At 38.1% G+C, this 16,942-nt stretch overlaps 2 protein-coding genes across 5 annotated transcripts in view; both read right to left on the minus strand.

The window, feature by feature from the left end:
- The window catches only part of VTI1A (vesicle transport through interaction with t-SNAREs 1A), a 322,364-nt gene that overhangs the window by 182,355 nt on the left and 123,067 nt on the right, over positions 1-16,942 (minus strand). The window lies entirely within an intron of this gene.
- LOC119234393 (neuromodulin-like) lies at positions 238-988 on the minus strand. The gene is given in 2 exon segments (XM_037497302.2): positions 238-728; positions 731-988. Coding segments are annotated over 2 exon segments (717 nt in total). The 5' UTR covers positions 957-988.

Raw genomic sequence — 16,942 nt, forward strand, 5'->3', positions numbered from 1 at the left:
AACACCAAGAAACAAAAATGTTTAAGCCACACTGTTTGACTTGGGATCTTTCCTGCTTTTTTTTTTTTTTTTAATGTTTGCCACACAGAGAGAAAGAGGGCTAGTGGGTGGGAGAGGACAGACTCCCAGACGTGAGCAGGACAGGAAGGGAAACTTCAGAGTGGAGTTGAGAAGAGGGTGGGGAGACAGGGCTCAGGAGAGGGGAGGGGAGGGCCGTGGAAAGCCATTTCTTAAAGTTCAGGCATGTTCTTGGTCCGCCTCATGATCTTCTCCTTCACCCTCATCTTGCCAGGCGCTTTCCTTAGGTTTGGTTTCATCTACAGCATCTATCTTCTCGGCTGGGCTGCCCTCCGCAGTCTCCGTCGGGGTCTGGGCTGATCCCTTAGCAGCAGCATCCTCTGCAGCAGGGGTGGCGGCAGCAGCAGCAGTGACAGCAGCAGGCACATGGGCTTGTTTAGGCTCCCCCTTGGCGGGGGCATCTTCGGCCTTGGAGGACGGCGAGTTGCCAGTGGAAGCTTTAGTGACACTGTCTGTCTCAGCAGAGCCGGCCTTCTCCTCTGAAGGGGCAGCAGCCTGGGGGGCCGCCTTCTCAGCGGCAGCATCAGGAGCTCCCTCTACTTTCTTCTCCTTGGAAGGAGTTTCGCCTGCTTTGCCCTTCTCCTCAGACTTGGGGCCCGCCACTGGGGCCACTTCGGTGGTCGCCGGGCCGTCCTCTTTCTTCTCCACCTGTCGGCAAGGGGGGCTTCATCCTTCTTCTCGTTGGCTTCAGCCTCGGCGGTTTGGGCATCACTCTTCTCTCCTTTGAGCTTTTTCCTTGTTACATGTCCACGGAAGCACACCTGAATTTTAGTGGCGGCCTTATGAGCTTTATCTTCTGGTTTGATGCCATCTTGTTCAATCTTTCGGTCCTCATCATTTTTTTCAACCTGTTTGGTTCTTCTCATAGAACACAGCATGGTTGTAACATCTTGCCTTCCTGCCTCCTCTCCTTTCCTGCTCTCTGTGGCTAAACTTCTTTATCCCTTTCAGATGAGATTCAGAGTTCCACACAGGACAAGCCATGTGCCAAAGCGATCTGGGCATCACCAGCCATCCCCCTTCCGGGCCCACCTGGGACCTCTGCCACGTCAAGCACCACTGAATCTGCCAGGCAAAACCAGTGCATTTTGTTCACCAATGTGATTCCATATCTTTTTTTTTTTTATTGAGAGGTGATGACATGGCAAGGAAGGGTCCACACTGGAAAAATGCTTAAAATATTTTCCAATGACGAAAGTCAGAAGACTTTAAGGGTTACAGTATTTCTTAGACTGAGAAAGAGCTTTTAGGCAGAAATAAGTCCATGTCATTACATTATTAACATCTACCATAGTATTCATCTGCCCATTCAATAGTTTTCTGTAGACTGTACTAAAAGTATTAAATTCAGTAAGGGGACTTTAAAAGTTAGTGAGATATGACTCCAATCCTCACAGAGTTTATACTCAAATTATTTGGGAACTTTTTTCATCATCACCAAAAAGGCAACTATTTTTAAAGCTATTTTTAACCAACCCAAAATAAGTTTTTATACATTTCTAATGATCTTTTCCCAAAGCTGGGACAACTTTAATTAATGTAACCACTAAAAATGCTTGTTCCATATTACTTGCTTCCCATCTAGAATACATTATTACTTTACTATACCTCGTCACTTAATTCCTCCCCAAAGCATACACTCAGTTTTTCAGCAGCATTAAGTAACAGTATAAGAGGAACTTCTAAAAATTTACTGGTATATTAATAAAATAAGAGTCAATAAATCTATCATAACTACATATATCCCACTATTTTTTTTTCTGATGAGAATCCCAACCCTGCTTTTACTAGTTAACCTATTTAAATGATTTCTAAAGTACAAATATTTGGCTGAAGGTATAGTAACTGCAAAAGCTGCTGGATCTCCAGATAGCTACACCAACAGATGAATGCTAATTAAAATGCTAAGAGAGTGAAAATACATCCTTATCATTTAACATCAGTTCCAACAACATGGACAGAGTAGAATAAGAAACAAGAGGTGTTGAAGATTTTATTTTCCTAACCAAGAAAGGTCAGATATAGTGCATCAGAATGCTGCATCTTAAGAAAATCATTATTTTAAATGCTGGGATTCCTGTGAATAGAATAGTTTTCAAATATTAAAATCTCTGTGGTAGGCTCTGACCTCAGAATAACAAGAAAATGACAGGCACTTATTTTTCCACATATAAAAATGACACTTATTGTAAGGTCGTTATATAAAAGGCCTACTTCCCCTTCATGAAATAAATAATTATACCACTGATTCAATATATTTGCCAGCACGTCTCCATGTGGTTTAAGTGGTTATTTCGATGACCTAAATATAGAAAAGAACTATTACCTACAACCTTTCAATCTGTGGCCCATAGCCCCTACGTATCATTTTTCCTTGGCAAATTATTTACAGTGCTTCCTCATGAACTCCCAGAAGTGTTCTATTTATATGCATGGTGATGTACTGACCACATCCAGAGGATCGGGTATACTTTGTTCTAAAAATTAAACAGTTGGTCATATATATGTGTATATGTATTATAAGTGATGATGTGGAAATCTTCAATTCTACTGGAAAGATGACTTCTTTAAGGAATTCTGAATGGGGTAAGAAGAAAACTGTCAAGGACAAAGCTATGGGGTATCTATGTTACGGAGAGGGTTAACAACAAAGTGCTGTAAGAGCCAGCCTCCACGATGGTCCCCAATGGCTCCTGCCTCCCACTGTGTGGTACACACACTCTTAGCTAGTCCCCTTCCACATGGTAGCAATGCGGGTCTATGCCTCAATAGAATGCGTGAAAGTACTGGTATGGCAATACCAAGATTAGGTTATAAAAGACATTAAGGCTTTTGTCTTGGCTTCCATCTCTTGCTCTGGAAGAAGCCATCTGCCATGTTGTGAGGACATGACCTATCGAGAGTCACACGTTGTGGAATAAAAAAATCCTGAGGTCTCTAGATAGCAGCCTTTTGAATGAGTTCAGAAGCAGACTTTCTAGCCCAGCCCTGTTTATTATTTCAATTTTGGGGTAATTAAACAGCAATAGATAGTCAATGTAAGTGATACAATGGGAACACATTTCACTAAGTCCCATAACAAGCCAGGCACTGTGCTAGGCACTGGGATTACAGAGACGAGTAAGACAGAGTTAGTCTCTGCTCCTGTAGCTTAGTGTCTAGGGGTGTATAGTACAGCAAACAATCACAATAGAATTTCTGACAGGGGTTGGTTAGCTCCATGCTTGGTCTCCAGTCTTGGATCACCTGCTGCCTATATGATTTGGCCAGGCTTCTTAAACTTTTTAAAAAAATTTAATCGTATAGTTTTATTTTTATTTTACACATTTATCTAGAATGTGGGTTTTTCCCCTATTTTGTATTTTTTAAATTATTTTTTCCTCACTACCATTCCTTGCATTTTTTGCCCCTCCCCTGCCTTAACCTCAGAGTCCTCAGGATGTTTGTTGATGTCCAGTAGTTTCTGAGGGTTTTACGTTCTTCAATTGTCTGTTATTCAAATGCCCAGTATTTGTTTTTATCATTCTGGTTTCTTTTGCGCATATATATATATATATATATATTATTCAAATTCCCTCTACTTTGTTGACAGTGGCTGCATTTCATCCTTTCTTGTGGCTATTTAATATTCCACGGTCTGTATATACCACATCTTTTTGATCGTTTCATCCATGGAAGGAGATTTAGGCTGTTTACATGTTCTAGCTTATTTAACCTTTCTGCATTTCATTTTCTGATCTTTACATTCAAACTAATAACATCTACTTCTTGAGTTGCTGTGAGGATTAGAAATAACACATGTAAAGCACTTGACATAAAATTGGTGTCTAGTGGATTCCTTAAAAACAGAAAGCTAAACTTTATGTTAGCAATTATTATTTTTTAATAGTAATAGCAGGCAGGACTAAATCCAACAGGGATCCAGAACAGTTGGTTTCCCCTCTAGCTCTTTTCCCTTTCTCATCTTAGGCATCAGTCACTAATAAAACAAGCTTAAATATTTGTTCAAGTGTTATGAACTAATTGGCAGCTGGGCTACGGGCCCAGAAATGTAATATAAGGTATTAGGAGTCAGTGAATAAAGAACAACAAATCAACAAGTGTTTGCTGAGGCCTGACTGTGCACAGGGCAACACAAAAGCTGTGATGGAGAAAAGAAGGAATTAGCTCCTGCTCTCATCCAGGTGACAAATGAGCAGTAAAGGACGTGGGTTATGAAATTCAGGGGAGGAACAGAACATTCTGGGCTGGTGCAGGCAGGAAGATGAGGTGAAGGAGGAGAGACGCAAGCTGGTAGGTAAAACAGATCGGAGTAGCAGACAATGGCCCAAAGATTGTGTGTGGTCCACAGATGAGTGTTGTTGGCCCCACATCAGGCTTAAAAATTGGGACCTTCCATGAGAATTTTGAATTTCTAGCTGTATCTGAAAAATGTGACCAGCTGATAACTTTAGAGTCACTGTCCACTATGCTGTCCTTCTAGGGACCGGAAATATGCTAGTCTCCACCATGCCGTTTTGTCCTGCTTCTGACCTACATGTATGAGTTTTAATCCTTTTCACATATAAGTCTTTACATGTCTCTTTTTTATCAACCTATGAAGTTGTTAACAGCTTCATTTCATAGGTGAGGAAAATGAGGCATGAAGACATTGGATAATCTGTTTGAACACAGTTAGTTGGCAAAGGCAAAGCAGAGATTCAAAGCCAGGTAGTCTAGCTCCACAGTACCCACTATGCAAAATTAATAAATAGATTAACAAGGTGTGTTCTGTACTGGTTTACTCTTATCCTTGAACCCTTCATTAACTCATAGCTCCCCCAAAAGAGTTTATTTCTTAAGCATATTGATCTGGCATTGACAGCATCAAATCCTAAATGACAGGACAACAGGCAATGGGAAATAGACAAGGAAATTGTGAGCCAGGACTTAGCTATGTTGTTTTTTAAGGGGGATGAGCTCATGAATTTATTATTGTTACTGGGTATTGTCAAATTCCAACAGTACCATTTTTCTCCTTTACAGGTAACCAGATACAGAGCTTGGCCTTGTATGTCTGGGTGGGAGGGGGGCGGAGGCTGAAGTGGGATGTATGAAGGTGGTAGCCATTCTTTTTTTACCACCTCCTGAGCTGGCCTGAAGATGTAATGTTCCTTTGACTCTGTAAACACTGTGAGCATCTCATATAAGGGGAAGGAACAGGACATATTTTGAGACCCAAAGGGTGAAGCAGTCAGTTTGAAGTAAAACAGTATCTAGCTCCTATAGGGGAAAAAATCTGAATGAAAAGTTCTGATAACGAAGGAAAGTACTAACACTACTGAAATGATTAAAGAGCAAACTAAACCAAACTCAAAACAAAATAAAGCAAAATAACACCTTTTTATACTCGGGAAAAAAAGACGATGAAAAATTGTCTTCTTAATTGAAAAATTTAAGAAACCCCACCCAATCTCTGCTATATTAATGGCCAAGAATAGCCCACTCTTTAGGATCAAAAGACTTCATGGGAAAAACGATCCTCAAAGCATTTGTGCTATTAAGAAATGGGTTCTTAATCTCACTACATTGTCAGATAACCACATACATTGGGGTTTAGCTTGTTATACTCATTCTTGCATTTAAATGGCCTGTGAGGTCCAAATCATTTTAAATAGATCATCTCCCCTTTTGCACACCCCTTGGTGCCATGACTGAGTTACACAGGCAGTGTATAATACAACTCAGGCAAAATACATTATAATTAATTACCAAAAGCCTGAGGAGAATCCATTCCCTGAATCTTCACAGCTCATTTAATGGATTAAAACTAAAATTCTATTAACAATCAATACCCTGACCCTAAATTCCTACTTAGTTGACACAAAGAATGCTTCAATTAGGTAATAGGCTTTTAAAAAATTAAGCTGCATATTTGCTTAGCCAGCTATAAGGAAAATATTATCAAGCAGTTGTATGTGACCAAATGATTTTTTAAAAACTTGATCCTTGATATGTTTCTATGAAGGTAGTTCTCTGAAGCTTAGTCAATCAGGAAAAATTGCCCAAATAAATGTTTACAAAATTAACATAAACATTGATGTGAACTTGCTTGAACTCTGCTGTTTTACTGTTTGACATTTTGACCACAATTTCACAGCAGATGCATCCCTTATGTTATATGAGTAGCTGCTTCCTAAAGATGGCTTGATGGTAAAGACTCCTAACTGCGAGTCTACCAAAATGTCTTACAAATCTACTAGTCCTAATATCTCTACATTTAAAAACCTAACCAACTAGCCTCACATTTATTGAAGCCATTTCAAAATTTGTTATCAAAGGCATTAAAACTATTTTATGATTTCAAAAGGAAACATTTCTAGATTAAGGATAAATCTGGGAGAAAGTTTTGATCAATAGCTACCTTCCTTAATTTATTGAGCTATTATTCTTTAAGTCCTGCAATGCTTCAGCTGAATTTTGCCAAACTTTTGCATAGTCATTGCTCATTTTCAGCAATATTCAGGGTATGCCCCTTGCCATTTGTAGACCTGCCTTAGCAAAAGAGTTGAGAATAGAAAATTTTCATTCACTCAATGAACAGTAAGTCCCAGGCACTGGGCAAGGTTGAGGTCAAAGGGTGACTAACACCTAGTCCCTATTATAATTACTCTTAATTAGGAAAGGAATATGTTAGAATTAATGATTTAATTTTCACTTTTGACATTCTATTGCTCATGTTAACTTTACAAATGCTTACATTTAAAAATATGCAGTCTGTGAAATGGTGTTTTATTTAGCATAACTGTCATGTAAAGAACACAGTCTGCATTTTCAGCTCTTCCTATTCATCAAGGCCTTTTAAAATCAGCAATTAGAAGAATGCACTGCAAGCTCCTTCCTCATATTTTCTTAAATAAATAAAAAATAAAAAAAGAGATAAAATGGAATAATACAAAATGCTCAGAGAGTTCATAAAAAGAGAGAATAATAAATGAAAAAAGATAAATAGAAAAGTTTCAAATTCAAATTTTATCAAGCCATATCACTAATTACTTTAAATGTGGATGCTCTAAATACCTCAATTAGAAGAGAGGGAATGCCAGAGTGTTTACAAAAAACAAAACAAACAAACAAAAAAAAAAAACAAGATCCAAACATATCTTATGTACAAAAAACTTGCTTTAAATATAAAGACTCAGAAAAATACCGGATGGTCTCACTCATAGCAGGAATCTAGAAAACTTAAATAAGGGACCAGGAAAATGAATAACTATAAGAAAGTGAAAATCAAAATCAACAAAAAACTATGAACCAGAGACACTTTTTGGGGGTGGGGGCGGGAGGGGAGGGATTGGGGTCAGAATGGGGGGGTTGCAATTGTATGGGGAATATAAAAATAAAATTTATTATTTAAAAAAAATAAATAAATATAAAGACTCAAATAGGTTAAAATTAATGGGAGAAAGGTATAGCAAGTTAACATAAAAAAAAAAAAAGCATGATTAATACAGACAAAGCAGGCACCAAAACAAGTAAAATTTTCAGGGATAAAGAATGGCATTATATATGAGGAAGGGGTGAAAAAATATATATATATATACGGAAACAGGGCCTCCCCGGTAGTGCAGCAGGTTGAGCGCCACGCTGTGAAGCTGTCTGCAGCCTCTGCAGTGTGGGTTTAATCCCCACCAGCCGGCGAGGGTCCCACATGGCGCGGCAGACCTCTCCTGTCACTCCCGCTGCTCCCCTCAGCAGTGTATTTCTGTTGTCTGCCTGTTCTGTTCCCTGCTCTGTCTCTGGTGAATCCTCTCACCATCCTGTGCCTCTGGCCTGTACCCCAGCTCTTGTATAAAAATAAATAAATCGTAAAAAAAAAAAGAATATATGGAAACGTATTGTCTTTAGCTATCTTTGAATAGTTCCAGGTTACCAATTGTGACTTTAATTGTGATCATTCATGCTCTAGCAAAGCTAAATCTAACTTCAGATGTGTTTATTTATTCAATTTCCCAAAACCCTGGAGAAAAATTATTCCTAAAAAAGCAAAAATGTGGACGACTCTCATTCACTGATAATGGATGAGAGCAGGTGCCATTTTACAGCAGGTGCCATTTCTCTTTTCTTGCCTGACTGACAATACTTGATACAGAGAGTCCTTGTTTCATGATGGAAAATTTGGTGAATTCCTAGTGCTCATCAGCTTGAAGGTCAAGGGTTATTCTGGTCAGTTGTGCTTATGAATACAAACAGGATACATGTAACTTCCAGGATGAGGCATGGAAGAACTATTAAAAATGACCAAATACCAGAGAAACACTAAGTAAAAAAAGAGTGTCTAAAAGCATAAGGTACCTGTTGTCAGCAAATAAATTAGACCAGGCACAGTTGTAAGTTTCCTATAAAACATTCCAATGCCAGGAGACAGCTGAGTGGATAAAGAAGATGTGGCGTATACACACAATGGAATACTACTCAGCTATTTTAAAAAGGAAGAAATCTCACTAGTTGTGACAACATAGATGGACCTTGAGGAGCCTGGCCACGCCTGCTGCTCCCCTCAGCAGTGTATTTTGTCACTCTGCCTGTTCTGTTCCCACTCTGGCTCTGGTGAATTCTCTCACCCTCCCGCACTTCTGACTATACCCAGTGCTTGTATAAATAAATAAATAAATCTTAAAAAAAAAAAAAAAAAAAAGGAAGAAAAAGTTTCCTTATAGAAATAAAATTAGATGTTTAAATAAAAAAACTATGGTCAATAATTTTTGAGTCAGAATTTTAATCCAGAATGTTCTGAATATTGGCAAAGTTGTTTATTCATAGTAGACATGCCAACCGGTTTTTATTGGACATCAATATTTACTGTCATTGGGGTATTATTGACTCTGGTTTCTTGTTGGTCAATATTTTCCTCTAGAAAAGCACCGTGGACTTCTTTCCTGCTGCTGTATCTTTGTTTAAGCAGTTTCCTTCACCCGGAATGCCTTTTTCTTTAGTTCCACATATCTAAATACTACTGACTGTCAAATACCAGGCCAAATTTCTCCCTGCCCCCATGAAGGTTTTCCTCTTCCTAATGACCGGGTACAAGTGCCCACTGCATTGCCTGTCCTTGCAACACCATTACTGTGCTCCACGTCTATCACAAGTTTTACGTGTCAGTCCAACACGGATCGAAATCCATCTCCTTTATGAGTCTGTAAATACCTTGAGGGCCAGCAAGAGATTGCACATTATTCATGTTTGCTTTTTCAGGAGATTTTGCATGAAGAATTACACACAGCTGACGGAGTAGGTGAAAACACACATATCCACACACTAAATAAAAGACTACAGATAAGTCATAATGCATGAATTTTAAACATTTGTAAAAATACATTCATTCATGATTTATTGAACATTCACCTTTTGCAAGGCATTGTTGAGGAACTAGAGACACAACAGAGAACAAAATGAACTGGTCTTGTGGATGCCACATTCTCATGGTAAGAAGGACAATCAACAAAGAAACATGGACTGTATGATCAAGCAGTGATAAGAGAATAGTAAGGAGAGAATACAAGAGATAGTATTTTAGACTGAGTGGCCAGGAAAGAGCTTTCCAGGGAGACCACACAGGAATGATGCAAATGGGAACCATGTGAAATTCTGACAGAAAAGACAGCAAGAACAGAGACCTTGCAGCATTTAAGAGGAACGGGCAAAGAGAAGTAGGAATTATGGTTGGAGGGATAAAGAGCCAGTTAATGGGAGGTCTTGTGGACTACATATGGTAATGACTGGGTTTTACACCAAGATTGACATAAAGTTAGTGGATGGGATGGTCACTTGATGTACCTTTCCAAAGTATCAGTCTGGCTGCTAATAAAAATAATAAAGATTACTGGGACACTCATAGAAGGAAGAGAAATTAGGATGTTACTTTGACAGGCCAGGGTAGAGGTGGTGGTGGCTTGGATCAGAGTGCTTACAATGGTGGTGGAGAGAAGTGATCAGGTTTGAAATATCCTTTAAGATGGAGGCTCAGATCTGCTGATAGACTGGATGCAAGGCAGGAGATTGAGGGAGAACTCTAAGTTGGCGCCAAATTTTGGCTTGAACAACTAAATGAAATGCGTTACCATCCACTGAGACAGAAGACACTGAGGAAGAGCAGAATGATGGAGAAAGCAGGTGTTCTGTTTTGGAAATAGGAAGCTTGAGCTGACAGATTGCTTTCAAGTGGACATGTTGACTAGGTAGCTAGCTGTAAGTCTAAAGCTGAGATATAAATGTGAGATTTATAGCTGCCATCAATACATGTACAAGCTTTTGAGGCAATAAGGTTGAGATTAACTGGTATGCTTTGAGCCTACTTACAACCTTTAGAGTGTACTGAATTTAGAAATAAAGTAACTTTCATCTGTGGCCAATCACATCAGCAGTGACCCCAATTCCAGGGGTACAAATAAGGATGCATATTTGGACAAATTTTAATCATAAAAAATAAAGTATATTCTACCATGAATATTTCAGCAAATAGTCATGTGAAGGAACATGGATGTTTAATTTAGACATCACCTCTGTCACTGTATGTTAGACAGCATGACTGTGATTTCTTCTGGAAATTTCAAAACGCAGCAAAGTTTTTCCATGTGTAACTGAAAGTGATCCATTCCCATGATGTCATCATTTTTTCTTTACTTCTTATCCCCACTCCTAAGCTGTACCACACAGAATTCTTAAAAGAATAAAAAATTATTTTATACTGTTCCACAGACTCAATGTAAAAAGCCAGTCCCAGATAGGACCTCTTTAAACTATGTCATACACACATGTGATAAAAGGAAGATTTGTGAGATATGGGAAATCATCATTTTCCCCCTCAGTAATAAAATTAACTATATTTCTAACCTGAATCTACAATGCTCTAAGGAACAATTACCCTCACTTATTTTCAAGGATGCTGTTAATGCAATAGGAAGTAAAAAATGAACGAAAAATTCACCTGTCTCAACTATAAGTGGCCAGCTCAAGAAGTGCAATTTGCATCAGGAAGGAAATAAAAGGTGAAGAAATGATACAGTTGCAGATTACCCAGTGAATGGATGGAAGAAACACCTTCCTAACTGTTCTTCCCTTCAGTCTCTGTGTTGATTCATTTCACATTTCATTGCTGGAAAATCTTTTTGAAGCATTATATATTAGCAGCCAATTGCTGCTGTAACAAATAACCACAGTTTTAATGGTTTAAAGGGATACAAAGTTATTCTCATAGTTTTGTAAGTCAAATGTCTGAAATAGATCTTAAATAACTAAAATCAGGATGTTGACAGGGCTGTGTTCTCTCTGAAGTCACTTGGGAAGAATCTGTTTCCTTACCTTCTTCTACTTTCAAAGGCTGCCCACATTCCCTGGCTTGTAGCCCCTTCCTCCATAGTATCTTCAAATCTCTTTTTGTTGGACCCAGCTTCCACCCTCACAACTGCAATGACTCTAACACTATTGCCTCCCTCTTATAAGGCCCTTGTCATGCCATTGGGGACACTTAAGTCATACAGGATAAGTTTTCCATCTCAAGATTATTGTCAGTCTGCAAAGTCCTTTTTGCCATTAAAATGATGTATTCACAGGGCATCTTTGGAGGAGAGGGTCACTAGTCTTTCCACCACATGTTATTTGCAAACATTTCACTTCTTTGAAATGTTTTGTGATTGTGGTGGTCAATAACTTAGGTCTCAGGAGTCAGACAGGCCTGGATTTAAAACCTACTTTATCTCATACTACCTGGCTGACCTGACACAGGATTCTTAATTTTCTAACCCTTAGTTTCTGACTAGTAAAATGAGTAAAACAATAGGATCTACCTTAAAGGTAATGAATGCAATGTGTCCCTAAGCTCTGACTCCATTTTCAAATAAATAAAGCAAGTCAGTTTATCCATCCAACACCTCCAAGAGCCACAATTTGGCTGCCTGCTTTTCCTAGTCTAATATGCTCTATAGCCAATCAGATCTCTTCTTGTTGTCTATTTCTTCCCTCATTTGGTCTCACTAATCCCTAGTCTGCAGGCTGCTTTTGTTTCAGGCTTTTCTGAAGATTCAAATGTTTACTTTCTATAGTGAGCTTGGCCTTCTATCTCTTCACCCTTGTTTCTCAGGGAAATTTCTGGAAGGTGGTCTCTTGATCTGGGTCCAGATCCTCAGAATACAGTCAAAGACTGTATTCTGGTGAATACAGAAGAAATGGTGAATGGAGGATTGAATGAAGGAAGGAAGACAACAGACTTCCTGCAATCCAGCTTTTTGTCACAACTAAATCATATAATGTAGAATGAAACTCTCCTCTCAAAAATAAAAATCATTTCATAATAGCAAAGCCTCAGAAAGTTGAATAAGCCCAGCTCATGCATGAATATATAGTGGGACTTAATTAACACACTAGCCTGATCGAGAAGGCCCACAGCATATAGAAAATCAATCAGAAGTCCAGCTATTTCTAAAAAAGGAATCTTTTCCATCTGACACCTAATGGTGGCAGCAATAATACAAAATAAGCTTTTAAAAATTGTTCCCCATTGTTTGCCATTATTTGGGTCTTTGATGTATCCTACATTATGAGCTATCAAAGCAAGGCAATACATCCAAGGGAGGCAACACCACTAATGAAGGAAACATTAAAAGGTTATGCTTTTTTTCCCATTACTTGTGTCTTTGCAAATGGTTTTAAAGGTCATTTTAAAAATAGCTTGCAAGGCTACAAAGTTCTCTAAGTATTTAAATAACACAATGCAGTTTATTTTTACATAGAGTTCTAAATGCACAACACAAAACACTTCACAGAAATGTCAGTCAAAGGCTAAAGCGAATAGAAAAGTATATTTGAAGACAGAACAGAAGGAATACAGTAATTCAACAGAGAGGGATGAGGCCTTTGAGAAATGGTACACAAACTAGTTGCACAAGTGAAAGCATGACCATATGTTTTAGGTAATCAGAAACCTAAGAGAGAAAGGGGTTAAACTAGATGTAGTTCAAAATCAAGGTGTTGGGATTTACTGGAGGAAAATCGACTGCAATATGACAGTGCATCTTTGAAGACTAGCCTGATACCTTACTCTGAGGAATCAACCAGAAGTCTCCCTCTCACTTTTTTTTGAGCACCTACTATGTGCCAGACTCTCTCTCTGCTCAGCATTTCATATGTCACCTAACTTAGCCCTCCCAGGCTGGGTTTTAGTTTTAACATTTACAAAGAAACAAAGAAACAAATCCACAGAGGTTCAATAAATTCTCAAAGGGAGAAGTGGCAGTAGAGAGTCAAGATTCTTCCAGATCTGTCTGATTCTCAAACTTCCAAGTCAAGTTAGCTTCAAAGGCTGAGAACCTGGCAACAACCTAATCAGTAAAATACAGAACCATAATGGAGGAAAATAGAAGTTTGTTTTTGATCTTTCTGATGGCAGAGAAGGCTTCTCTGAGCACAAATTCATAGGGGAAAGTAATAAAAAAAGAAAATTTTTTACCATGTCAAATTTAAAATTTCAATACTTCAAGAACAGAAGAAAAGGCCTACTGACAAGTTTGAAAAAAGTGGGCCATCAACATGACAAAATGATTACTAAATGATTACTAAAAGAGCTTGTATGTAAATCCAGGAGAAAGACACAAACACACCAACAGAAAACCACTAACTTTCAAAGAAAAAAAATGAACAAAAGATTACAATGATTAATAAACATGAGAGAAAATACACCCTTACTTGTGATAAACAAATGTAATAAAAACTCAAGTACGTTTTTTGCTCAGAGTGAGTGAGGGTTTCGGGAAAGAGAATTTTACTATTATAGCCCTTTGGAGGACAATTTGGTATCATATCTAAAAACAGTTAGAGAATATTCATGCTCTTTGGCTCATGTTCTTTTGGCAATTCCATTCTTAGGAATTCGTTGTGAAGTAATAACCAGAAATTCATATAGTAAGTTTTTAAAAAATAACCCTATGACAACATTAGAATGCAAAAAACAAAATAAAAAATCTAGACAGAATACCCAATAATAGGGGCTTGGATAAATTGATGGTAAATTTATAGGATGGAGTAGGATTAGTGATTAATTTTTTTCTAGCAGAATCTTTGATGATACGGAAAAGTCTTCATATTGTATTAATTTTTTAAAAGCAGGCATATAAAAAAATGATGTATTTTTCAGAGGCTACAAACTTAAAAGTTTACAGAAAATGGCAACAAATGTGTGGAGTGATGTGACTATACTTTACAACTGGTGACCACATGTCCTGAATAAATGTGTTCACACATCCACACGTTCCCTAGCCTGGGACATTTTCTGTATTTGCCAAAATATGTTGTATGTAATTATAAGTAATTTAAATTTTCTACTGTGTGTTACTTTTCTATTTTTCCTAAGTTTTCTATATTAACAACAACAGCAACAACCACCCTTACTTTCATAATCAGAAAAATTCTAATAAGTGTTATGGAATAGAAATAAAAGACAATCACCTCTGGTCTGTTTTTAGCTGAACCTCTGACACCAACCCACTCCAAGAAGCCCTTTTCTTTCCTCTCTGTACAGCTCTTCTGAGGAAGGGGATTTCACGGCCTCCACTTCAACCCTTTCTATGCTTTGACCACCACATCTGAAATGGCACCAAAAATGCTAATGCAGTGGTTTTTAATCTTCCCTGACACTAGAATAGCTGGGCAGCTTTTAAATATACTGTGGCTTATGCCTCAGCCTGGAGATTCTGACTCCAATTGTCTGGGATGGGACCCAGTAAGTTTGAAAAGCACTCAGGCTGATTCTATTGTTGAGCCAGGGTTGAAATCTCCAGGTCTAACCTAAACTCTTCAGATGGCAGCGTAGTCTTACTTCTCGTTGCATCCTTTAAGTAGATGGGAAAGATCACCCTCATTCTTTGAAAGATGCAGATCTTTACTTTTAATCTACTTAAAATACTACTCTGCATTCCCTCCTTTCAACTGAATAATCTGTTATTTTGTTTCTCTAGATACCACATAGTTCTTCATTTGATTAACACTTGACCACAAAGCACAATGTCAGCACTGTACCCCTTTTCTTCATGGCACATCTAATTTTAGGTGTGTCTCCAAGATTACTTGGTTAATACCTTCCTTTCTCCTACTGAACTGTAAGCTCCATAAGGATAGGAACGACATTTGCTTTTACCTTTCATATATTTCCATAATGTACAGATAGAACACATGTATGTGGGCACCATGTCTAATCATTTATAGTTCTTTGAGGATGACATTCAGAATGAACATTTTTGGAACAGGGCAACTACTGTGTAGACAGTACTATGTTAAATAATGTGTGCATATAAGCCAGAGCGTAGACAGACTTCAAGTACTATGGTTCAGTTGGGGAGAGAGGAACGCAAACAGCTAAATGCAACATGGAGTCAAACAAGAAAGCGCCACCCCAGAATTGGAAACCCAATGACATCAAATATGGAGGAGTTAGTTTTTAGACTTGGGCTTTTGAGGAAATCTATAAGGAGGAAATATCATTCAAGGTAAGCTTTGGAGGAAAAACAGATGTTTATATTTAAAAAGGGTAGAGAAAGGGTATTTCAAGCCAATGGATTTCCTATTGCTGCTATTAACACATTATCTCAAATATACTGGCTTGCAGCAATGCAACTTTATAATCTCACAGTTCTAAAGATGAGAAATGCAAATGGGTATGGCTGCTTCCTCTGCTCTTGGTCTCATAGAGCCAAACTCAATATATTATCTGGGCTGTGCTTATTTCTGGAGGTTATGGATCTGAATGCACTTTACATCTCATTCAGGTTGTTAATCAAACTCAGTTCGTTGTGGCTTTAGGACTGAGGTCCCAGTTTCTCTGTTTGTTGTCAGTCAGAAACCTCACTCAGTTCCTTACATTGTTACATTCCTTGTCACATTGCCCCTCCCACATTTAAACCAAGAAAGTACACTGGGTCCTTCTTACATGTCAAATTGCTCCAATTGGTCCTTCTGCTAAATCTCTTTTGCCTCCAGCCAGAGAAAGTTCTTTTCTGTATAGAGCTCATCTTATTAATTGAGGACATTCTATCTTAAGGTCTCTGATCTTAATTACAACTGCAACGTCCTTTTTGTCATATATTAGAAACTATTCTTAGGTTCCAGAGATTAGGGCAATGACATCTTTGGGGAGGGGCAGTCTGTCTACCATGCCAAGTAATCTACAGGACGGTCAGTATGGCTGGGGCAGAGCTGTTGAGAGATACAGAAAAGGAGCCTGAACACCAGCCAGAGATGTCTGTATTTTATCTTGCCAGCAAGAGGGAGCAAAATAAAATACTAAGAAACACAAATACTTAGAAATGCTAAGAAACATATGTATTAAAGCCAATGATCTACTTTCCTTTCCCTCTTTTTCCTCTTTGTGTATGTGTGTGTGTATGTATATGTATACATAAAGACACACATCAACACTCTACTTTGCTCTTTATAACTTTCCCGAGTCATTAAATATATATTTCCATTATCATCTCTAATAAAAGAAAAGCTTAATATCAAATCACCCATATATAAGCTATTCAGTCACTAACAACTTGCATCTATTGGTAAATATCAGGAAACATGGCTCTGACTGCAAATATCCTTAATAGAGATTCAGGTGAAAGCATCCAGGTAGAAAAGTAAGCCATGTCCAGTTACTGAGTTTGTGTTCTAAGTATAAAAATACTATGTCATGAAAACTAGAAATTTACACTTAAATAGTACCCTGACATTAAGGTCTGGCCCTTCAATCCCTATACACATTAAATCTATAAAAAGGAAGAAGACTATAAATCATCATCTTAAAGGAAATACACATTGCAATTCTCATGAAATAAATTCAGGCTCTCATAAC

The sequence above is a fragment of the Talpa occidentalis genome, unplaced genomic scaffold (genome assembly GCF_014898055.3).
Source record: "Talpa occidentalis isolate TD23 unplaced genomic scaffold, MPIMG_talOcc4v2.1 talOcc4.8, whole genome shotgun sequence".
Taxonomy (NCBI): Eukaryota; Metazoa; Chordata; class Mammalia; order Eulipotyphla; family Talpidae; genus Talpa; species Talpa occidentalis.